The sequence below is a fragment of the Syngnathus floridae genome, chromosome 7 (assembly GCF_059516105.1).
Source record: "Syngnathus floridae isolate MCC-2025c chromosome 7, RoL_Sflo_1.0, whole genome shotgun sequence".
Lineage (NCBI taxonomy): Eukaryota > Metazoa > Chordata > Actinopteri > Syngnathiformes > Syngnathidae > Syngnathus > Syngnathus floridae.
Genome location: NC_142419.1, coordinates 4,202,790 through 4,228,664, shown reverse-complemented (window position 1 = coordinate 4,228,664; position 25,875 = coordinate 4,202,790). Strand labels below are relative to the sequence as shown.

The following is a 25,875-nucleotide window of genomic DNA, read 5'->3' as shown; positions in this document are numbered from 1 at the left end:
GCGACGACGAAAGAGAGACTGAGAAAGTGTGAGGCGAAGGATATCTAACGCCATTCCAATCGGACACTAAGGAGGAAGACTTGGTTTCAGTGCACAGGAGGAAGATGAAGACGGCTCTTTTTGTACTTTTACTGGTATGTTTTTTTTAACCAGCCCTGTTCGTGCTGTGCTACCGTGTTGCTGCTGTGTAACCGCCGCCATTACCGCCGCGTCTCAGTGACTTTGCTGTGTTAATTCCGTGTTGTTGTGGTATTACTGCCGCGTCACAGGCAGTGTTTGGAAAGAAATGTTAAGGTATGTTATTAAAGCTTTAAAAAAAAGCTTTCTGTGTCCAGTCTTTCTTTGCTAATAACTCGCGTGCACACTTCCGCGTTGCTGCGGTACTACTGCTGCGTCACAGGCCATGTTTAGAAAGACATGTTCAAGTTTGTTATCAAAACGTTAAAAAGGCTTTCTATGTACTGTCTTTCTTTGTAAAAAACTCGTGTGCAAGTGCGGCTTATAGTCCGGTGCGGCTTATGTAAGGAAAAAAAAGAAATATCCTTGAATTTTAGCTAGTGCGGCTTATAATCCGGTGCGGCTTATAGTCCGGCAATTACGGTACAAATAAATTTACAGTATTACTAAGGAAAACCAAACAAATTTACTATGCTGATAAATTTACTCAAGCCTCTGGTGACATCAAAACATGGAATCTTATCAACCGTTTATTACATCGCAAAAAATCTAAAACATCTACCCCAAGTGAGATGCTGGGGAAGAATGGAGCCCATTCTAACCCAATAGATATTTCTAATGGTTTCAATGATTTCTTTGTAAATGTTGGCGCTACCTTGGCATCTAGCTTCTCAACCTCTGATACAAGCCCCTGTTGCCTAATTAAAGGGCAGTTTCCTTCACTCTCCATTCTTGACCCTCCTAGTGTTGAGGAAGTATACAGCATAGTCATGAGCTCAAAAAACTCGTCCCCTGGCCATGACGAGATCAGAAGCATACTTATTAAGACAATCATTCATTCAATAATAATCCCACTAATACACATTTTCTCCTTATCTTTAAAATTTGGCAGTGTACCCCAAGAACTAAAAATTGCTAAAGTCATTCCTATTTTCAAAGCTGGTGAGACAAATGAATATGGTAATTTTCGGCCTATATCCATCCTTCCATGCTTCTCCAAGGTTCCAGAAAAATCAGTTTATTCATGATTGGCAAAGCACCTAGAAACAAACAATATTCTCTACAAGCATCAATATGGTTTCCGCAAAACGTTTTCCACTGAGCATGCACTGCTTCAGCTTGTCAACCATATCTCAACAGCTCTTGACAATAAGAAATTCGCTCTTGGTGTCTTTCTAGATCTAAGCAAAGCGTTTGATACTGTCGACCATAAGATCCTTATTGCTAAGCTAGAGAGATATGGAGTGAACGATTCTGCCCTGAAATGGTTCACAAACTACCTCGCCAACAGAGAACAATATGTATATGTATAAATGGTTGTTCTTCCAACAGATCTAAAATACTATTTGGGGTCCCGCAGGGCTCAATATTGGGTCCTCTATTATTTTTGGTGTACATAAATGATTTCTCCATGTCTTGTTCTAATTTTCTCCCTCTGTTATTTGCGGACGATACCAACATCATTGCCACCCACAATGATTTTAATTCCCTCATTGCAAGTGTGAATGCTGAGTTGTCCGCTGTTACAAAATGGTTCAAAACAAATAAGTTGACACTCAATATAAAAAAAATTAACTTCATGATCTGCAATATAAATAAATCTTACCCCAAAGAACAAACCAAAATTTATATAAACAATAACGAAATCCAACAAGTTACTAGCACCAAATTCCTAGGAGTTATAGTCGACGAACACTTAAACTGGTCTGAACATATTGATTTGGTTTGCAAAAGATCTATGAAAATGCTAGGTATTTCACGAAAGGTTTGTCCCTTGGTCCATCCTTCTGCTCATCTCACTCTGTATTATAGCTTCCTGTTTCCTTTACTCAATTACTGCAACATAGTCTGGGCAGCCACATATCCAACATACCTCAACAAATTACTCATCATACAAAAGAAGTTCCAAAGAATGAGCTCATTTTCAAATAGATATAGCACCACTATTTAGAAATTATTCACTACTGTCAATTGATAAAGTAAATATTCATCCAACCTGTCTACTCATCCATAAATACATATATAGGAAACACCGTCTTCCAGCCGCTTTTCATAATTTCTTCACACTTGTATCAGACATTCATTCATATCCAACAAGACAGAGGAACAATCTCCATCCACCTTCCTGCCGAACATCACGCCATCAATATAATATCAACTTTAGAGGGCCCTCACTCTGGAATGAGCTACCAATCCATATCCGATCCATATCTTCACAGGCTGCTTTTAGAAAGCACCTGAAACACCTCCTTCTCCACTCATGATCCTACCAGTCCATAATTACTCCACTGCACTCAGCTGATCCATACTAAGAACATCAACTTAAGCAACAATTTATACTCTGATTTTTCCTTGTTTTGTTATTTTCTGTTTGCAGTTCTTCTGTTCCCTTTTAGTTATTCCTACCTGGTGTCTCTTTGATTGCTTCAACATCGCTAAGTGTTTATTTTGTTTCGTTTGTTTCTTATTTTGTATAGTGTATCTGTTTATGTATGTACATATACATACACATTTGTATACATATATGCTTATATGAATATGATGAATTAATATTTAGCTTGTTATGCTTTTGTTTATTTACTTATATTTTTCAAACACTTGAGTGACATTTGACTACACAGCACTTTGTTTGTTTGCACTTTGTATATATATATAACAGGAGTGGAGCTCTCTACAAGCCCTAGGCTTCGTCTCCCTCCTTGCACTGTTATTGCTGTAATATGTGCTAAACAATAAACCAAACCAAACCAAACAAAATACAAGTGCGATTTTCGCATGTTATTGTTATTTTTTTTATTTTTATTTTTTTTATCATGGCTGATCAATTGTAAATATTAAATTCTGCATGTGAATTGTCACATTGCAAAACCATGGATACGTATCCGATCTCTGATGACATGTGATTATGGATTTTGAATTTTTTTTAATTGAACTTAAGCAGGCGCATACGTGGAAAAAAAAATCTGAATTGAGCTGCAGTGCGAACGTAGCCTCAGATTTAACGTCAATGAAAAGTTATGAATCGCCCTGCCTCAATGTTTACTATATAATTTAAAACTGAACTCCATTGCTTCTTGTACATTCTGCAACCATAAGAGTAGGAAAGGGGTAAAAGAGGAGTGACAGAAGTTGACTGTGTTTTGACATGTGCAAACACCTGTAATGCTTCACCAGTACGGTTTAATTATTAATAGTGAACAGTACTGTACTGGGTGTGCTGTTGTATGCTTTGGAAAGCTTCGCTAGTCACATACCAACATGAATCACCTGATGAAAATGTAAGCAATAGACAATGGGAAGAGTATTTATCAATCCATAATTCTGAGCATGTTTTGGATTCCACTTTTTTTTTTAAATAATCTGGTCTATAGTGATGAAAACATTCATTGAAAGTGCTGTTCAAGGTTAAAATAATGTCAGTAACCTTTGAACAGTCACATGGCAGTACAATTAAAAAAAAAAAAACAACTTCGTCTGATAAAATAGGATATTGTTTGTGCTGAGAAAATTCCTTTGCCTCTAAATTAAGCCTTGGTGATGAAACATTGTTGCAAGTGAGCAAGAAAACTCCACATTGATCAGTTTGTTAGAACACTTCATGAGTGATGCAAACAATCAGCTAACAGATACACGTAGTGTATGTAGGTGTGGAGTTCAATCGTTCGGCTTTTTAAATGAAAGTTCAGATTTGGTTCTAAAAATGCACATAGCATCAAGTGTCACTAACAGAACCTAAGAATAAACTGAACCTGATTGTAGATGAAGTCACACCCGTCTAATTGATTCTAAAAATGCCCATAATCATGCCGCCAAAGAAAGCAAGTGCGAGCAGTAAAGCTATTCTAAAACACAAAGACGCTCTTAAAGCAATTCGACAGTGAGCGCCCGGCGCGCTGCAGTTGCGCGATCGGACCAAATTAAGCTCCCTGCACACTGAGGTCCGCTTAAATTTTGGAAAGTCCATCAACACTTCAAAAATATTTTCTAAATTCCAGCGACGGCTCTGTCGACCAGCGCGGTGCAGTTGCGCGGTGGGCGACGCGCTACGGTTGCGCCTTCGGCGGTGTGCTTCAGTTGCGCGATCAGACAAATATGCGCAAATGAAAAAAGGCTTAAAAAAGGCGTGGTTTTTTTTTTTTGTCTTGAAAAGATTAAAAAATTTTCCATTATTTGTAATGGGAAAAATATATTCGGAATTCGACCAATTCGCTATTCGAACCGCCTTCTGGAACAGATTGTGGTCAAAACCAAGGTTTGACTGTATTTTTGCTATTGTTAAAATCACACTTACGTGTGAACTTGAAATGACAATAATAACACATAGTGAAAGCCAAATTGAGCAAATTGGCTATTTCAGAAGTGTGTGTCAAACTGGTAGCCCTTTGCCTTAATCAGTACCCAGGAACTAGCTCTCGGTTTAAGAAAGGTTGGTGACCCCTGTTCTAAAAGCTACCTGTGACGCGGCACTAATATCGCAGGAACACGGAAGTAACACAGCACTCATCGGGCTGTATAAAAAAACCATACCGGTAAAAGTCACTGAGATGTGGCGGTAACACAGCAGCAACACAGTAGCACAGCACTTAGAGGGCTGGTTAAAAAAACATACCAGTAAAACTAAAAAAAAGCCAGTAAAAGAGCCGTCTTCGTCTTCCTCTTGTGCACTGAAACCATCGAAGTCTTCCTCCTTAGTGTCCGATTGGAACAGCGTCAGATATCCTTTGCCACACACTTGGTCAGTCTCCCTTTCGTCGTCGCTTTTATCCATTTCTTCTAGCATTTTCCATGATGAGGGTCTGTTTATGCTAATTTTAATCATGCATGAAGCGCTAAGTTATATTAAACTAGTGAGCAACACCTATAGCTCCAGAGTAGACGTGACCGGGAAATAAAGAAAAGGGTGACGCAACACAATGTTGTCAACATCAACTGCCTGTAACTTAAAAGCGGCATCATATGCATTTCTTTTGTCCCCCATAATGACGGTTCTTTCTTCATTAGTTATTTATGTTATATATATATATATATATATATATATATATATATATATATATATATATTTTATATATATGTATGTAAAATTCCAACAGTTCATCTTTCAGTAAATAAGGGTTCAAGGGTTTTCTTATTCAGCTCTTCAGAAACAAAAAAGGAGAAGAGTTTTCAGGGTTACATGTTTAAACATTTGCTTGATATATATATATATATATATATATATATATACACACACACACACACACATATATGTTAATTATAACGTGAAATAATATGATGTGTTAATAATTTCACACATAAGTCGCTCCTGAGTAGAAGTCGCACCCCTGGCCAATCTATGAAAAAAACTGCGATTTAGAGTCCGGAAAATACGGTAATCGTATATGAACAAGAGCAATAAAACTGTACAAAATGCACTGTAAAGGTGTCCACTTGTGAGAGGAAAGCAGCGACTGTGGTGATGGCCAAAACAAACCCGAATTTAAATTACCATTTATCATTCCAAAAAAATATTGTCCAATTTTTTGTCATTGGATGATGACTTAATATAATTACAGGCCTATGTGATGATATTGTAACAAACTAACTACTTTCTAAATGCATCATGTGACTCGCGCAATGGCAGTGGTGGGCAAGAGTGAGTTAGAAAAAAAAAAATCAAGAAATAGGAGTTGGGCTCTGTGTGTGTACACTAGACTGACCAGGGCAAAGAACAGATCTCCTAGACCAGTGGTTCTTAACCTGGGTTCGATCGAACCCTAGGGGTTCGGTGAGTCGATCTCAGGGGTTCCGCAGAGCTCCTTAGTATGGCAGTTGTTTTGACAAATGTTGAATTGTAACAAGCCAACAGCTCCTATCAAAGATTACAGTGGATAGCTGAATCTGGTATGAGCCAAAACTTGAGAAGGCCATACTGATTGTTTTCCATCTGACGTTTCTAGTATGTGAAAAACGCCCTTGTGGACATTTAATAGGCCTTGAATGAAACAATGACATGTTTTCTGGTGGCAGCTGATAAGTCTACAAGGTCAACAAGCCAAATCAGTACATATGCGTGCTGAGCAGTTGCTGAAAGCTTCTAAAAATACATGTATTATCAGACATGTGGCTCATGGCTCACCCGATTGGTGAAAACAGTTGTCTGCTTGGCTCGACTTTGTAATATCAAGTTTGAATGCATCTTTGTTTGGGCAACAGTCCTATTCCAGTTTAGGTTTATTTTGCTGTGACTGAATGAAACACACATACATGAAATGTGAATTTCCCCTTGAGGAATTACAGATTGTGGCAGATGTGCAACCACGAGACTTTACACAGATCTGATTGCATTTTACAGACTCTGTTGTCATGGTACCAGTTTTTTCTACCATATACCTTGTATCTTTTCTTTTTTTTTCTTAGTATTTTCAAATATTCTTTTTCAGGGGGGTGTTAATTAGCAATTAGCAAGGGTCGACTGTTCAGTGGATAAACAAGCTCTTTAAATACTACACTGTTCTTACCGTGTGTTAAAAAACTTACTGATCAGTGATGGGCTCCATAATCTTTATGTAAAGTCGAGCAACTACCATTCTGTTTTTACCACTTTGTGATTGATATCAAAACCTGGATACAATTTAACCTCTTAGAACTCCACAATAGTGATCTCCACCCTTCTTTCCGCTGTGGACTGCTTCATAAATAATGGCTTAAAAAATATTGAATATTTTAAATCAGACAAAAATATTTTAATGGATAAAATAACACATCACAAATTAATTAAATAACTATTTTACTCACATTGGCCATTACCTAGCAAAAGAATTTCCTGATCCAACAAATAAACATGAAACCAGTAAATGTATAAAGATTAACCCCATAACATGTTCCTTATGGCTGTAAATAAAACTGAAATATTAAATATTGTGTAAATATTAAAACATAAAAAGTCCAATGACTGCTTTAACATCGCTATGATACTAAAAAAACATATTATAGAATATATAGTCTAACCGTTTACACACATTTGCAACCAATCTTTCAAAACTGGCATTTTTCCAACAAAAGTGGAACAAAAGTTGTCCCAATCTACAAAACGGGAGACAAACATTTATTTGCTAACCACAGGCCAATATCATTGCTGCAACAGTTCTCAAAAATTCTGGAAAAGCTATTTTCTCAAAAACTAGACTAAATCACTCTTACACAAACTCTCTTGCACCTAACATCCAACAAGTAGGGTCACCACTTCCGGTCCTGCATGATTCACATGTCTCTCTGGGGCACCACACCTGATTCAAATGATCAGATAATCTGCGAGGTCTGCAGAAGCTGGATAAGGATCCTGATCATTTGAATCAGGTGTGTTGCAGTAAGGAGACATATAAAACCTGAATCACCTGGGGGTATTCCAGAAAGCAGGTTCAACATCCCTGAACTCTGAGTTAACTTACTCTGAGATGGGAGACTCTGAATATTCGGTTCCAGAAAAAGTTAATTCAATCAACTCTGAGTATGTTCACCTGGAGTTACGCGCGTGCACAACTCCTACAAAAAGCCATTATCAGTCGAGCACCTTATTTTACTTTATTGGAGGTCCTTACGCAGGCCTACGGCGAGTATGAACGTATTTTTTTGCCGCAAATTTAATACGGCTGCAGTAGTGAAGAAACTTCATGGGAGGAAATTGCTGCTCGATGCGCAAGTTTGAATGTACTATTTATGATGTAACATCTAACCATGAGATCGTAGCATAGCCTATAGTTATGAATTTAAGTCGGAATGAAATCTTATTTTCTATCTGGATTCTCATGGACCAATTCAGGATGAGGGAACTGAAGCGGATTACCCTCCTCGAAGACACTGCCAGGACAATCGAGGGCACATCCGGCAGCTCTTCGCTTTGACTTGGACATCCACTTTTTTATTGATTTTCATATTACGTATTTTATGTGCCCTCTCTGCATCCATTGCAGCCTGGTGATCCTGAAAGGGGGATCCTTCCATCTGTGGTCCCTTCTCAAGGTTTCTAATTTTTCCCCTGGTTGGGGTTTTTTGAGTTTTTCCTTGCCCTTTTGGGAGCTTAAGATCAGTGGATGCTTTGAGAATAATTGTCAACTGTTTGTCTACGTGAAGCCCTTTGAGACTGCTTGTGATTTAGGGCGATACAAATAAACTTGACTTGACTTGACTTGATTTTCATTTAGGTGCAATTCAACAGGAGAAAGAAATGACTTGGAAGCAGCTCAAAATGAAACTTAAAAACATTAGTCAAAGATGTAAGGCATGTTTTGCTAGGCTGTGATTGCACCTCTTTGATTTTAATTTTATTATTTTAAATGGACTCGCGCTGTTAAACCAGGGCAGTATTAATTTAAATTGAAATATTAATTCAGTGCCTACATCAAATACCGTATTTGCCGGTGTATTGGTCGACCTTTTTCGATCCAAAATCGACCGAAAAAAATCGACCTCGACTTATACACCGAGCCATAAAATTTAACTTCGTATTCATCGCTTCAAATGTGATGGTAACCAAGGCCGTTTCCCATGCATCTCATTGTGCGTGGGTGTGCGTCCGTCAGGCTCATCAAACAGCGAGAAACTGAATAATTATAAAGCGTTCGTCGCATTAACACGCATCCTCAGCAACAATTTCAAATATTCTCACCTCAATAACGGACATCGAAAGCCAGGCAGCGACGATGACTGCTAGGGTGAAGTACTGGGTATTGAGCGAATGTGCGAGTCATCGCGCGTCAAGCAACGACAATAACTACCAGTACTTAAACATTCAATCGCCATGTCTAAATGAATGTCGTTGGCACTTTGAAAATATTCGCCAAACTTGGCCAGACTTCCAGGGGAAGAGGCCGAATTTTCACTTGTTCTGGCCGACCGGAGGAACCAGCCGAGGCGGACACTTTACGGCGGTTGAGTCGTTGGCACTTAAAAAATATTCGCCAAACTTGGCCGGACTTCCAGGGGAAGAGGCCGAATTTTCACTCGTGGTGGCCGACACGAGGAACCAGCCGAGGCGGACACTTTACGGCGGTTGAGTCGTTCGCACTTTGAAAATATTTGCCAAACTTGGCCAGACTTCCAGGGGAAGAGGCCGAATTTTCACTTGTGGTGGCCGACATGGGGAACCAGCCGAGGCGGACACTTTACGGCGGTTGAGTCGTTGGCACTTAGAAAATATTCGCCAAACTTGGCCGGACTTCCACGGGAAGAGGCCAAATTTTCACTTGTTCTGGCCGACATGGGGAACCAGCCGAGGCGGACTCTTTATGGCGAAAGAGCCGTTGGCACTTAGAAAATTTGAACCGGGCGGCGTGCGCGAGTGCGCGGCCCGCTGGAAGTCGAATGAGGCGCCGCGATTTCATCCGCAGTGCTTCTAAAGTGCAGATCCGCTCGGCCGGAGCTATTTTCGGCCACCCGGTGCGTGTGCACGGCCTCCCGGATGTGCCGGGCGGCATGCGCGAGCTCGCCGGCTGCTGGAAGTCGAATGAGGCTCTGCGATCTCCTCCGCGGTGCTTATAAAGAACCGGTCCGCTCGGCGGGAGCTATTTCCGGCCACTTGGCGCGTGCACACGGCCTCCCGGTGGTGCCGGGCGGCGTGCGCGAGTGCGCTGGCCGCTGGAAGTTGAATGAGGCTTCGCGATCTCCTCCGCGGTGCTTATAAAGTGCCGATCCGCTCGGCTTGGAGCTATTTCCGGCCTCCCGGTGGTGCCGGGCGGCGTGCGTGAGCTCGCCGGCCGCTGGAAGTCGAATGAGGCTCCGCGATCTCCTCCGCGGTGCTTATAAACAGCCGCATGCGCACGGCCTCCCGGAATTTGAACACATTTCGTCAATAAATTTCGCATATTTCTGATTGAATTTTGAAGTTTAATATAATGCAAGAATTGAGCTCGACTTATACAAAGGATATATCATAAAATCGTAAATTTCCGTCGAATTTTAGGGGGTCGACTTATACACCGAGTCGACTTATACACCGGCAAATACGGTAGTTTAAACCCCAAACAAAATGTTTTCCAACATCCTCTCAGTTAATTCTACACTTTGTGGATTAATACTTGACAAAAATGCAATTGTTTTATACTTATTGTAGTAATTTAAAATGTGACGCTGTAGCCAACACCAACACTCATTAAAATACAATTTTCAAACAAACGCTGAGTTCTGCTCAGCCAACAGAAAAAAAGTAATGCTCTGCATCCCCGATATTATAAAGAAAATGCCATTTGCAAAAAAACATAGTGCTATGCATTAAGGTTGCTCTGATATTAGTGCTCGTTCGGGGTGTGTGGGAATCGAACTCATGATGCCCGCACACCATCAGGTATCCCACGGCAAGCAAAGGTTATTGAGAGAAATTATACTGTTCAAAGAAAGCAGTAGCGTTCGAAAAGATATTCTTCTAGAAATGATGAAACATCTAATCTGGATCAGACGATTCTGTCGCGACGTAAAGCGTTTGGAATTATTACGGCTTCCATGTCGATCTGATTTTGAATTAACGGCCAATCCATGATTAACTGCTTTCTTTGTGTGGGAGGGAGATTGAAACTCTGGGTCTCTTACAGTAAACTTGCCAGCAAGCAGGTTATGTTCACAGAGTAAGTTACCACAGTAACTGACCCAGAGTTTAAGTCAGCTCTCTTTCTGGAACGGATAACCCTCATTCCCTCATTTCCAGGGTAACTTACTCAGAGTTTTCACATAACCTACTTTCTGGAATACCCCCCGGTCCTACAAGTTTCGACACTTACCTTGATACTAACAAGTCTGTAACCTTGGAGTCATCCCCAGTCTCACACACACCTGTTCTTTGCCTTCCAAATCACTAAAATGCTTCATCTTCAGAATAATGATCTCATTTTAGGTTGAACTGTTGTTGTCCTGTATGGCATGACTCACAAGCAATTTGTGTCCAAAATTGATAACCATTCGGCCAATTTCATTTGTGTAGTTTTTATTGTTTTTGTCAAATTTTGTACTGGACTTCAGATTCAGATTCAGCTTCACAAACAAAACTGACTTGTGCTTTCCAGGTATGACACTGGTAAAGATGGATTTATCGACCTAATGGAGCTCAAGCTGATGATGGAGAAGCTTGGTGCTCCACAGACTCACCTGGGCCTTAAGAACATGATCAAAGAGGTGGATGAGGACTTTGATGGTAAACTGAGCTTTCGAGAGGTGAGCATGCTTGTACACATGGATATTTGTATTTGCTTTGCCATCGAGTCACACCCTAAAACATGTTTCATGACCAAAATACAGGTTTTTTAGAGGTGTAACAAAAACCCAATTGGAATTGGAAAAGGTCTGACTTGACGAATCTACAATCAAACCTCTACATACGAATTTAAGTAGTTCCAGGACCTACTTCATATGTTGAAATACCGTAATTTTCGGACTATAAGTTGCTCCGGAGTACAAGTCGCACCAGCCATAAAATGCCCCAAAAAGTGAAAAAAACATAAGTCGCTCCGGACTATAAGTCGCATTTTGAGGAGGCAATTTATTCGACAAAATCCCACACCAAGAACAGTCATGAACGAGCAACAACAGGCTAAACGATAGCAACAACAGGCTAAACGATAGCAACAACAGGCTAAACGATAGGTATGCTAACGTGACAAACACAAACAAAGAGCTGAGAACAGGCCTGACGTAACATATAGAGTTATTAAAGAGAACTATTACATAAATAACATGTTTATAAAACCATCTGTGTCACTCCAATTCATTAAATCCATCGATTGTTCTTTGTCAACAATGTGTGCGCGCGGCTGACGGCGCTTGCAATTCAAAATATTACACAGGCCCTTATAACGATATATAAATTATATTTCAAATAACTATTATATAAGCAGTATTATCAAACCATCTGTGCACTTTAAATCATTAAATCCATCGATCAAATTCCTCATCCTTTGTCAACAACGCCGCGTGTGCGTCCTGACGTCAGCCTCGTCGTTATTCCACAGATCTACTATATAACTATATTGTAGCGTTAACAAAGTACAAGGAAAGACGTGGGTTTGGTAAACGGCTCTTTATTTAACAAAACAAACTTCCAAGCGTGTGGCGGCGTGGACTTCCAGCCACCGATGTGGAAGAGAGCTCCATACAATAGGACCGGGCGTGCGTAAAAGCCATGTCCGAGCCCCATGCACCGTCTGCGGACAGCCACCCGGCCAAGCGCCGGCCCCCGACTTCGATCCACGGAGGTGAACGAGAGCTCAGTGTAGAGTAGTACCGGGCGCGCGTAAAAGCCATAATAGTTTTTCAAACCTTCTATGTCACTCCAAATCCTTAATTCCTTCAATCTCTGCGTCCTCCGTGTCACTTAGAAACAAAGCCGCTAATGATGCCGGTAGTACGTACGTGGGTACGTATGTCCTTTATGTAAACAACCGCCGCGCCATGCCACTGACGTCACTTGAAATTCAAATTACAGTAATGCTTTGGTACATCACGGTTCTCCAAACTTTCTTTCTGCTGCTCGATTACTGTTTTCGGCTGCATATTTTACAACTTGAAGTTTGTTACCTGCAAAATATGAGTTTCTTTTTGGTGCCATTTTTCTTAAGCCCTTCCCATTTAGAGCGCCCTCATCCAGTTTCGTCTGAAAATGTTTTTTTTTCAGATGCAGTTTTTTTGTTTTGTTTATTTGGTTGTTTCATCAGTCAAAATCTGCTTCATTGTCGAGTTCTTCATATGCCAAGACACACAAAGAGATCGAAATTACGTTTCCACTATCCCACGGTGACAAGATATAGTACAGAATATGCATACAAGTAAACAACACAAAAAAAAACAAGAAGGCACAAACAATGAATAAATAAGAGTGATGAATAAATAATAAATAAACAAATAACATAATAAATATAAGAGGAGCAAAAATGGAGCAATTGTGCATACAGCAGACAGTGGACTTGGATATGTTCGCTTTAAAGTGTTAATTGCTTTATTTGATTTTTTCTCTATTTTTTATGTTTTGAATATGTTGAAGATAAAGCTAAAAGCATGTGAAGTGATCAACTATACTAAAAATAACATGTGAAGTGGTCAACTATACTTGTAAGTGATGTGTTAATGATCAAGTAAAAATTTGTGGGAAAAAAACCCCCTAAAACACTCCTGAGTATAAGTCGCCCCCCCCCGCCAAAACTATGAAAAAAAACGCGACATATAGTCCGAAAATTACGGTAGTTGTACTATGTTGGATCAAATATTTCTGTAAGAATACACTGTGATTCATTTAATTTGTTCCACAGCCCCAAAAAAAACAATGATTACACCTTAATAAATACTGCAAATAATTACACAACGTAATAAAACAAATGCATTATATCAGAGAGATGTAAAAAGAAAGAAATTACAAAGAAATAATCCAAAGGTTTTTTTGTCACTGTACCTTAGAGACACATAGAGAGATACATACTTAACTTACAGTATGTGAACTTACACTTAACAGCTTTTTTTAATTTTTATATTTCATGAATTTTTTTCTATTTTAAATTTTTTATTATAGTTCAATTTACATAACGTTAACAAAACACAATATATGGCGTTCGCCTTCTCACATATGATCGTTCCAGTGATCGTTTCGCCAGCAATCTTCTTGTCCTTTATCCATACAAGCAAAAGGCGTTCCATCTCTTCCAGGGTAGGGCTGCGATGTTTAGAGAGGATGGTGAGCCCCTTGGATGACTTAACAGCTTTGAGGGCTTCCTTCTGCTTAATGATCACACACACACTCTGCGCTCATGTTTTCTGAGCTCTTGTTTCCATTTATTAGGAAATCATCACCTTGTTCCTTTTTTCACCCCTACTACTTTTTGCATTAGCCTTCTTGGGACGCTGACGTCATTCCGACGTGCTGCCGTCTAGCGGGCTAACCATGATGACGTCGTATGTTGGGAATTACTTCGGATGAGTCAAATTTTTTATCAGATTTCACATCGTATGTTGAAAAACTCTTACGTTCAATCGTATATCCACACAAGACTTTTATCAACCTTTATTGTAGTTTTATACACTTTATTGTTTTTTAAAACACTTTTGTAAAAATTTTAAAGTCAAATTGACTTTCAGAAACATTCTTACTTATTTAAATAAATAAAAAGATAAATATAAATAAGAGTAAATATATTGTTACAATATCCACATGAGACTTTTATGAACCTTTATTGTAGTTTTATACACGTTCTTGTTTTTTAAACACTTTGTATTTTTAAAAACTTTTGCAAAAACATTCTTTCTTATTTAAATAATTTTATTTAAATAAATAGGAAAATAAATAAAAGAAAATATGGGAAGACAAAGCCCCGTGCTCCAAGTATGTATTCGTGTGTGTGTGTGTGTGTGTGTGTGTGTGTGTGTGTGTGTGTGTGTGTGTGTGTGTGTGTGTGTGTGTGTGTGTGTGTGTGTGTGTGTGTGTGTGTGTGTGTGTGTGTGTGTGTGTGTGTGTGTGTGTGTGTGTGTGTGTGTGTGTGTGTGTGTGTGTGTGTGTGTGTGTGTGTGTGTGTGTGTGTGTGTGTGTGTGTGTGTGTGTGTGTGTGTGTGTGTGTGTATATATGTATATATATATATTTGTGTGTGTGTGCGTGAGTGAACGAGTGCGTGAGTACGTGAGTGCGTGAGTGCGTGAGTGCGTGAGTGCGTGAGTGCGTGAGTGCGTGAGTGCGTGAGTGCGTGAGTGCGTGAGTGCGTGAGTGCGTGAGTGCGTGAGTGCGTGAGTGCGTGCGTGCGTGCGTGCGTGCGTGCGTGCGTGCGTGCGTGCGTGCGTGCGTGCGTGCGTGCGTGCGTGCGTGCGTGCGTGCGTGCGTGCGTGCGTGCGTGCACATAGACAAAAATTATCAATTATTCTCAAAGCATCCCCTGATCTTAAGCTCCCAAAAGGGCACGGAAAAACTCAAAAACCCCTACCAGGGGAAAATGAGAAACCTTGAGAAGGGATCACAGATGGAAGGATCCCCCTTTCAGGATCACCAGGTTGTAATGGATGCAGAGAGGGCACAAGTAATACATAATATGAAAATCAATGAAAAAATGGATGTTGGAGGTGCCCTCAATTGTCCTGGCAGTGTCTTCAAGGAGGTTGAGCTGCAGGTTCCTCATCTTGAATTGGTCCCCGAGAATCCAGCTAGTCGCTATCAGCTTTTGCGCCACCTAAACCCCTCCCCAGCCAGGGAGGGGGATGGGGAGAGAGAACAAAAACAAACTCCGGCCGAATTGGCCACTACAAGTTAGTTAAAGGCCATCTCATAGAAATGTGTCTTTAAACGTGTCTTAAATGTTTCTACTGAGGTAGCATTTCTAATAACCCCTGGTAGGGCATTCCAAAGCTCTGAAGCTCGAATAGAGAATGCTCTAGAACCTGCAGACATTTTCTTGGCCCTCGGTGTAACTAAAAGACTAGTGTTTTGCGAACGAAGGTTACGAGACGGAACATAAGGAACGACTAGGTCGACGAGATATGAAGGCGCTAAGCCATGCAGTGATTTATAGGTTAGTAGAAGAACCTTGAAGTCACATCTTAAATGGACCGGGAGCCAATGTAAGTTGGCTAATATTGGGGTAATGTGATCAAATTTTCTTGTCCGTGAGAGCAGCCTCGCAGCAGCATTTTGTACTAACTGTAGACTTTTGATGAGGGACTTAGGAAGACCAGAGAATAATACAATATTAATTACAATATTAATATAATAATAATAGTCAAGGCGCGACGTGACAAACGCATGTATAATAGTTTCCGCATCCCCAGTCGAGAGGATCGGACGAATCTTAACAATATTACGAAGGTGAAAAAATGCAATTCTGGTTATATTCTTAATGTGTTTTTGAAAGGAGAGCGTTTGGTCAAATATTAGCCCGAGATTAGTTACAGTATCACTCAAAGTGATAGTACGGTTATCTATAGTCAGTCCCGCGGATCTGTCATCGATAACGGCATATATAATTGGGTGTCATCCGCGTAGCATTGAAAACTAATATTATATTTACGTATTATGTCCCCAAGCGGAATCATATAAATATTAAATAGAATCGGTCCGAGTACCGATCCCTGTGGGACACCACACGTAACATTATAGAGCTCAGAGGACGTATTGCCATGGACCACTCAGTGCGTCCTGTCTGATAGATAGGACTAGAACCAGCCTCGTGATGACCCTGAGATACCAACACAACTTTTAAGACGTCCTAATAAAATATCAAAGTCTACAGTGTCAAAAGCAGCACTAAGATTGAGTAGTAACAATACAGACGACGTATTTGAATCTATAGCTATGAGGAGATCATTAGTCACTTCAGCAAGTGCTGTCTCTCTGGAATGATTAGCTCTAAAACCAGACTGAAAAGAGTCATATCGATTATTAGCGACCATGTAATCAATAAGATGCTGCGCTACTACTTTTTCAAGAAGTTTTGCTATGAATGGGAGGTTTGAAACTGGCCTATAATTACTGAGACAGTCCGGGTCAAGATTTGCTCGCTTAAGTAACGGTTTAATATTAGCGGTTTTAAAGGCTGTTGGCACTATCCCAGAGGACACAGACAGATTGATTATATTTAAGACGGACGGTCCTAAAATTGGAAATAATTCTTTAAGTACCCCTCCGTGAGTCGTCACCTTATCGTGGTGGAGGGGTTTGCGTGCCCTTATGATCCTAGGAGCCATGTTGTCAGGGGCTTCATGCCCCTGGTAGGGTCACCCATGGCAAACGGGTCCTAGGTGAGGGGCCAGACAAAGCATGGCTCACAGAAGCCCCTTATGATGAGAAAAATAAATGGACTTCATTTTCCCTCGCCCGGACGCGGGTCACCGGGGCCCCCATTAGGAGCCAAGCCTGGAGGCGGGGCTCGAAGGCGAGCGTCTGGTGGCCGGGCCTTCGCCCATGGGGCCCGGCCGGGCACAGCTCGAAAAGGAAACGTGGGTCCCCCTTCCCATGGGCTCACCAACTGTGGGAGGGGCCAAAGGGGTCGGGTAAAGTGTGAGCTGGGCGGCGGCCAAAGGCAGGGACCTTGGCGGTCTGATCCCCAGCTGCAGAAGTTGGCTCTTGGGACATGGAATGTTACATCTCTGGCTGGAAAGGAGCCCGAACTGGTGTGCGAGGCAGAAAAATTCCGACTAGATATAGTCGGACTAGCCTCCACGCACAGTTTGGGTTCCGGTACAAGCCCTCTCGAGAGGGGCTGGGCTCTCTTCCACTCTGGAGTTGCCCACGGTGATAGGCGTCAAGCCGGTGTGGGTATACTTATTGCCCCCCGGCTGGGCGCCTGCACATTGGAGTTCACCCCGGTGAACGAGAGGGTAGCCTCCCTCCGCCTTCGGGTGGGGGGACGGGTCCTGACTGTTGTTTGTGTCTATGCACCAAACGGCAGCTCAGAGTACCCACCCTTCTTGGGGTCCCTGGAGGAAGTGCTGGAGAGCGCTCCTTCTGGGGACTCCATCATTCTACTGGGTGACTTCAATGCCCACGTGGGCAATGACAGTGAGACCTGGAAGGGCGTGATTGGGAGGAACGCCCGCCCCGATCTGAACCCGAGCGGTGTTCAATTATTGGACTTCTGTGCTCGACACGGATTTTCAATAATGAACACCATGTTCAAACATAAGGGTGTCCATGTGTGCACTTGGCACCAGGACACCCTCAGCCGCATTTCGATGATCGACTTTGTAGTCGTGTCATGGGATTTGCGGCCGCATGTTTTGGACACTCGGGTGAAGAGAGGGGCGGAGCTGTCAACTGATCACCACCTGGTGGTGGGTTGTCTCCGATGGTGGGGGAAGATGCCGGTCCGACCTGGCAGACCCAAACGCTCTGTGAGGGTCTGCTGGGAACGTCTGGCAGAATCTCCTGTCAGGAAGAGCTTCAACTCCCACCTCTGGCAGAGCTTTTCCCACGTCCCGGGGGAAGCGGGGGACATTGAGTCCGAGTGGACCATGTTCCGCGCCTCCATTGTTGAGGCGGCCGACCGAGGCTGTGGCCGTAAGGTCGTTGGTGCCTGTCGTGGCGGAAATCCCAGAACCCGCTGGTGGGCACCGGCGGTAAGGGATGCCGTCAAGCTGAAAAAAGAGACCTATTGGGCCGGTTTGGCCTGCGGGACTCCGGAGGCAGCTGACAGGTACCGGATGGCCAAGCAGAACACGGCTTCGGCGGTTGCTGAGGCAAAAACCCGGGCGTGGGAGGAGTTTGGTGAGGCCATGGAGAACGACTTCCGGACGGCTTCGAGGAAATTCTGGTCCACCATCCGGCGTCTCAGGAGGGGCAAGCAGTGCAACTTCAACACTGTTTACAGTGGGGATGGCGTGCTGCTAACCTCGATTCGGGACGTCGTGAGTCGGTGGGGAGAATACTTCAAAGACCTCCTCAATTCCACCTTCACACCTTCCATTGAGGAAGCAGGGCCTGGAGACTCTGAGGCGAATTCTCCAATCTCTGGGGTCGAAGTCACTGAGGTAGTTAAAAAAACTCCTCGGTGGCAAGGCCCCGGGGGTGGATGAGATCCGCCCGGAGTTTTTGAAGGCTCTGGCTGTTGTGGGGCTGTCATGGCTGACACGCCTCTACAACATTGCGTGGACATCGGGGACAGTGCCTCTGGATTGGCAGACTGGGGTGGTGGTTGCCCTCTTTAAGAAGGGGGACCGGAGGGTGTGTTCCAATTACAGGGGAATCACACTCCTCAGCCTCCCCGGTAAGGTCTATTCAGGGGTGCTGGAGAGGAGGGTCCGTCGGGTGGTCGAACCTCGGATTCAGGAGGAGCAGTGTGGCTCTCGTCCTGGCCGTGGAACAGTGGACCAGCTCTACACCCTCGGCAGGATCCTCGAGGGTGCATGGGAGTTCGCCCAACCAGTCCACATGTGTTTTGTGGACTTGGAGAAGGCGTTCGACCGTGTCCCTCGGGAGGTTCTGTGGAGGGTGCTTCGGGAGTACGGGGTGCCGAGCCAACTGATAAGGGCGGTTCGGTCCCTGTATCACCGATGCCAGAGTCTGGTCCGCATTTCCGGCAGTAAGTCGGATTCGTTCCCAGTGAGGATTTGCCCTTTGTCACCGATTCTGTTCATAATTTTTATGGACAGAATTTCTAGGCGCAGCCGAGGCGTTGAGGGGGTCCGGTTTGGGGACCTCAGCATCGCGTCTGCTTTTTGCAGATGATGTGGTGTTGTTGGCTTCTTCAGGCCGTGACCTCCAGCTCTCGCTGGAACGGTTCGCAGCCGAGTGTGAAGCGGTCGTGATGAGGGTCAGCACCTCCAAATCCGAGTCCATGGTCCTCGATCGGAAAAGGGTGGAATGCCCTCTCCGGATCGGGGATGAGATCCTGCCCCAAGTGGAGGAGTTCGAGTATCTTGGAGTCTTGTTCACAAGTGAGGGGAGGATGGAGCGCGAGCTCGACAGGCGGATCGGTGCAGCGTCGGCAGTAATGCGGACCCTGTACCGGTCCGTTGTGGTGAAGAGAGAGCTGAGCCAAAAGGCAAAGCTCTCAATTTACCGGTCGAATTACGCTCCTACCCTCACCTATGATCACGAGCTATGGGTCGTGACTGAAAGAACGAGATCCCGGATACAAGCGGCCGAAATGAGTTTTCTCCGCAGGATGTCCGGGGTCTCCCTTAGAGATAGGGTGAGAAGCTCGGTCATCCGGGAGAGACTCGGAGTAGAGTCGCTACTCCTCCACGTAGAGAGGAGCCAGATGAGGTGGCTCGAGCATCTTATCAGGATGCCTCCTGGACGCCTCCCTGGGGAAGTGTTCCGGGCATGTCCCACCGGTAGGAGACCCCGGGGACGACCCAGGACGCGCTGGAGAGACTATGTCTCTCAGCTGGCCTGGGAACACCTTGGGATCCCCCGGGATGGGCTGGATGAAGTGACTGGGGAGAGGGAAGTCTGGGAGTCCCTCCTAAAGCTGCTGCCCCCGCGACCCGTCCCCGGATAAGCGGAAGATGGATGGATGGATGGATGGATGGATGGATGGATGGATGGATGGATTCTTTAAGTAGTTTGGCTGGAAGCGGGTCGAGTAAACATGTTGTTTGTTTAGCCGCACTAACCAATTGTGTAAGCCTTTCAAGGGACACGCTTTTAAATTTTGAGAGGGTTATTGCATGATCCCCAGCGCTAGTAACCGGCGATTGGAATGGCATTCTTGATCTCGTCCCTAATGGACTCAATCTTTTGAGCTGAAAATTTCTTAAACTCGTCAGCCGAGTGGAAGAAGCTATCAGGGGTCGGCTGGCGTAGAGTTAGCTTTGGCACTGTCAAATAGGTATTTAGAATTGTTTTTATTGAGATTAATGACGAAAAATAAAGAGTTTTTGCTACGATAAGCGCATCCATATATGTATCTCAGGAGGCTGTCCTTCCATGCCTGATGGAAAACCTCAAGTTAGGTTAAACACCATCTGCGCTTATGCTTTCTACATAATTGCTTAAGCGTTCGTATTTCATCTGTGAACCACGGAGTTGGCCATCGCGAGGTTCGATAACCGAATTTTGTCCGACATCCGAAGCAAAAATATCTCCAATTTTTCGTTCGAATATCAATTAGTTCGAGAACCGGGACGTTCGAAAACCGAGGCTCCACTGTGTGTGAGTGTGTGTGTGTGTGTGTGTGTGTGTGTCTGTGTGTCTGTGTGTGTGTGTGTGTGTGTGTGTATATATCAGTGACGTGCGGTGAGGTTCATGACTGGGGAGGCACTGACGTCACCCCCCCCCACCCCCCGAGTAAAATTTGTCCAGTACCTAACCGTGTCACAAAAAGTTTGGGGAACGCTGCTCTAGTGTGGCTTATTCATTATTTAATTTGAACTATTTTATCATATTTTTCGGACTAAAAGTCGCTCCGGAATATACGTCGCATTAGCAATAAAATGCACAATAAAGTGAAAAAAACATATTCAAGATTCAAGAGTTTTTATTCGCCATGTTTGAGCGTGCCAAACAAGGAATTTGACTTCGGTAAATCACAGCCTCTGTTCAACTTTTAGGTGACTAACAACAACACTCAGGACATGTGAAAAATGGCAAATAGTCTCAAACATCCCCTGATCTTAAACTCCCAAGAGGGCAAGGAAAAACTCAAAACTCCAGCTAGGGTAAATGAGAAACCTTGAAAAGAGACCACAGATGGGAGGGTCCCTCTTCTAGGATGACCAGGCTGCAATGGATGCAGAGGACACATTGTACAAACGGTGTAGATCAGGGGTGGGCAAACTTTTTGACTGGTGGGCCGAATTTGGTTCTAAATTTTGATCGGGGGGCTGAACCAGGAGCAGATGGATGTCGTGTTTGTGTGAAGTAATAGAAATGACATGTAAAGGTCATTGCATAAAAGGTTTGTACTTTTAGTAGGTAGTAAAGCATGGATATTAAAAAAAAGCTTTTTTAAAACAAATGCATTTATTAACAGCATTAAAAAAAGATTTCACCAAAAAACTACTATCAGTGATTCTCATTAAATACAACACTGTTATTATGAATAATAGTTTCCATCACTTCAGCGCCTGCCGGTCAGATTTATGAAATATGTTTATCTAATGAGGCGAAATCACATCAAACGGCAAACATTCTAACCAAATACATCATGGTCTGGAGTAAAATTTGTTGTGGTAATTCTTAGGATAGAGCCGAGGTGTCGGTCCGTTAACCTGGAGCTGTGACGGGCTTTGTTGACGTTCATGTGGCAGAACGTCTGCTCACACACGTAGGTCAAGCCAAATTGTCCTCTCTTTTTTTTAAACACTCGGCACTCAGTGTCCACCTTTCTTTTCCTCGGGCCACTCATTTTAGTGGAAAGATTCCAGGGGAAGGTTTGTGGGTAGCATTCACGTAAAACTGTATCTGAAAGCTCAGCGCGCGAATTACGAGAATGCTGACGTCATTCGGCAGTGATGGAAATAGAGCGCGGAGTGCGCCGGGTCCGTACTACTTAGTACGTACACGCACTTGTGAGTGTGCACCGAGCTTTCTGACACGGCTTCCGGGAGTAACTAATTGCAGGGAACATGACCGAAAAAAAAGTTCAATAATACAATTTATTCAGGTTTGGCGGGCCGGATTAAACGGCCCCGTGGGCCGGATGTGGCCCGCGGGCCGTAGTTTGCCCATGTCTGGTGTAGACAATTCAAAAAAGGAGTGGAGAGCAGGATGTTATTACACAGTAATGACTCTGAGACAAAATGGATTACGTCCGCCTGCTGAGGTCTACGAACCGGACGGTGCGGAACTGCTGTGTGCTCGTGTTCACCGAGACCTGGTTGAGTGACAACATTCCGGACTCTGCCGTGCATCTGGAGCGGCTAGCGTGCTATCGGGCAGACCGTGCCATTGTACGAGGGGGAAAGTCGTGAGGAGGTGGAATATGCGTCTACATCCGAAAAGAATGGTGCCGGGACTCTGTGGTGGTATGTAAGCACTGCTCGCCACTTGCGGAGTTTGTGATCATTAAGTGCCGTCCTTTTTATCTGCCGAGGGAATTTACCGCGATTCTGCTGGTCGCGGTATACATCCCGCCTTCCAACATCGAAGGCGATAGGATCGCGGCGCTTGGTGAACTGTACCAGGCTGTCAGTGAACAGCAAACAGCGCACCCTGACGGTTTCACCATCTTCGCTGGAGACTTCAATCATGCCAACCTGAAGCCTGTTTTCCCGAGGCTTCACCAGCATGTTACTTTTCCGACACGTGGAGACAGCTTCCTGGACCTAGTCTACTCGGCGCAAAAGGGAGCTTTCAAAGCCACCCCCCTCCCCCATCTGGGGCTTTCTGACCATCTCACGTTTTGCTTTTGCCCGCATACAGACAATTGGTAAAGGCATCCAGGCCGGTTCGGAGGCGGGTTCGGGTGTGGCCTGAGGGTGCCTCCGATGCACTTGGTGACTGCTTCGACACCACTGACTGGGACTTGTTTAAGCAGGCAGCCACCTACAACGATTGGACGGACATAGAGGAGTATACTGACTCTGTTACCTCTTACATCACGAAGTGCATCGATGATGTGACTTGCTCGAAATCCGTCGTCACTCGCGCGAACTGGAAGCCGTGGCTGACGGGGGCTGTCCTCAGACTGTTGAGGGCCAGGGACAAGGCTTTCAGAGCAGGGGATGAGGCTGGCTTGAGGAGAGCGAGGGCCGACCTGTCCCGAGGCATCAAAGAAGCGAAGAAGGCGTTCTCGTGCAAGGTCTCCACCCACTTCAAGGACAGCAAGGACTCACGTAGCCTTTGGCGGGGCATTCAGACCATCACGGACTACAAGCCCGCGCCGAGGAGCTGTGAGGGCGACGTCCATCTGCTGAACGATCTGAAGCGCTTCTTTGCTCGCTTCGACGCCCAGAACAGCACTTGCCCGCTGAAGACCACTCCCCCCCCACACGAGCAGCCCCTGCGCCTCTCTGCCGACGGTGTGAGGAGGGCGCTTGCCGCTATTGACACCCGTAAGGCGGCGGGCCCTGACAACATCCCGGGTCGAGCGCTGAAGGACTGTGCTGGGGAGCTGTCGGGTGTCTTCACGGACATCTTTAACGTTTCCCTGCAGCAGGCCATCGTCCCCTCGTGTTTCAAGGCTGCCACCATCGTTCCTGTGCCGAAGAAACCTGCACCGTCCTGCTTCAATGACTACCGCCCCGTGGCACTGACGCCCATCATCATGAAGTGCTTTGAGCGGCTTGTCATGTAGCACATCAAGTCCGTTCTCCCCCCCACCATTGACCCTTTCCAGTTTGCGTACCGTGCCAAGCGGTCCTCTGAGGATGCCATCTGCTCTGCCCTCCACTCGGCCCTCACCCACCTGGAGAGAAAGGACTCATATGTGAGGTTGCTGTTTGTGGACTTCAGCTCTGCCTTCAACACCATTGTGCCGCAGCGACTCATCTGCAAACTCGACGAGCTGGGCCTCAGTACTGGACTTCCTCTGTCAGAGGCCTCAGGTGGTGCGTGTTGGCGACAAAATCTCCGCCTGCATCACGCTGAGCACGTGGGCCCCCCAGGGCTGCGTGCTCAGTCCATTGCTCTTCACCCTGCTGACGCTTGACTGCACTGCGACCTACAGCGACAACCGCATAGTGAAGTTTGCTGACGACACAACTCTGGTGGGTCTCATCACGAAGGGCGACGAGACTCGGTACAGGTCGGAAGTTGACCTTCTGACCACGTGGTGCAGGGACAACAACCTCCTGCTGAACGTCAATAAGACCAAGGAAATCATTGTTGACTTCCGGAAGGGTCGCACGACACACCTGCCGCTGATCGTCGACGGTGCTGTGGTGGAGAGGGTGAGCTGCACCAAGTTCCTGGGGGTGCACATCAGTGAGGACCTCTCCTGGTCCGCAAACACCTCATCACTGGCAAAGAAAGCTCAGCGCCGCCTGTACTTCCTGCGGAAGCTCAGGCGTGCATGTGCTCCTCGGGCAGTTCTGTCTACATTCTACCGTGGCACCATTGAGAGCGTCCTCACCAGTTGCATCGCTGTCTGGGGTGGTAACTGCACTGAACAGAACTTGAAGGCCCTGCAGCGCATAGTGAATACGGCTGGTAAGATTGTTGGTGCTTCGCTCCCCTCCCTGAAGGACATTTACACCTCCCATCTCATCCGCAAGGCAACCTCGATTGCGAGAGATGTGAGTCACCCGGCTCACTCTTTGTTTGACCTTCTGCCCTCTGGGAAGAGGTACAGGAGCCTGCGCTCCCGCACCACCAGACTCACCAACAGCTTCTTTCTCCAGGCTGTTAGGGCCCTGAACTCGCTACCCCCTTCTGCGTAGCGTGCGGCACTGTTGCGCTACTTTCGGGAATGTCTGCTGTACGCGCACTTGCTCCTTTTTTTTTTTTTGCTCCTCCTATTTATTTATTTATTTATTTATTTATTTGTTGTTATTTATTCATTATTCAGCACGCTTTTGTTATACTTTACTTGTTTGTCTGTTGTGGGCCATGTCTTGTCACCGTGGGATAGGGGGGAACGAAATTTCAGTTTCTTTGTGTGTCTTTGGCATGTGGAGAAATTGACAATAAAGCTGACTTTGACTTTGACTTTGACTAAGAGTGGTGTGAGTTCATCAGAGCAACAGCCTGGGGGATACAAGTCGCTCCGGAGTATAAGCCGCATTTTGGGGGAAATTTATTCGACAAAATCCAACACCAAGAACAGACATGAACGAGCAACAACAGGCTAAACAATAGGTATGCTAACGTGACTTAAATACAAACGAAGAGCTGAGAATGGGCCTGACGTAACATTCAGAGTTATTATAAAAAACTATTACATAAATAACACATTTATAAAACCATCTGTGTCACTCCAATTCATTAAATCCATCGATCGTTCTTTGTCAACAATGGGTGCGCGCCGCTGACGGCGCTTGCACTTCAAAATATTCCACAGGCCCATATAACGAAATATAAATTAGATATCTAATAACTATTACATAAATAACACGTTCATAAAACCATCTGTGTCACTCCAATTCATTAAATCCATCAATCGTCCTTTATGTAAACGATGCCGCGTATCCGCCGCGACGCTTACGTCGGACTCGTCGTGAGTTGCAGTTCTAAATATTCCACAGACCCATATAACGATATATAAAGTATATTTCACATAACTATCATATAAACAACAATATTATCAAACCATCTGTGTCACTCCAAATCATTAAATCATCGATCAAATTCCTCGTCCTATGTCAACAACGCCGCGCCTGCGCCCTGA

General features: G+C 44.5%; 2 protein-coding genes across 4 annotated transcripts in view; both read left to right on the top strand.

Annotated features, from left to right (window-relative positions):
- efhd1 (EF-hand domain family, member D1) overlaps positions 1 to 25,875 on the top strand; it is a 56,504-nt gene that overhangs the window by 15,690 nt on the left and 14,939 nt on the right. For all 3 annotated transcript variants that reach the window (XM_088381973.1, XM_088381974.1, XM_088381972.1), the window contains one exon: positions 11,208 to 11,355. In XM_088381973.1, the coding sequence (XP_088238099.1) occupies positions 11,208 to 11,355 (148 nt within the window). The remainder of the gene's footprint in view (positions 1 to 11,207; positions 11,356 to 25,875) is intronic.
- Positions 11,366 to 25,196, top strand: LOC148394820 (uncharacterized). The gene is made up of 2 exons (XM_088381961.1): positions 11,366 to 22,573; positions 22,698 to 25,196. Exon 1 carries the CDS (start codon positions 16,943 to 16,945, stop codon positions 18,674 to 18,676), a length of 1,734 nt encoding a protein of 577 aa, XP_088238087.1. The 5' UTR covers positions 11,366 to 16,942; the 3' UTR covers positions 18,677 to 22,573; positions 22,698 to 25,196.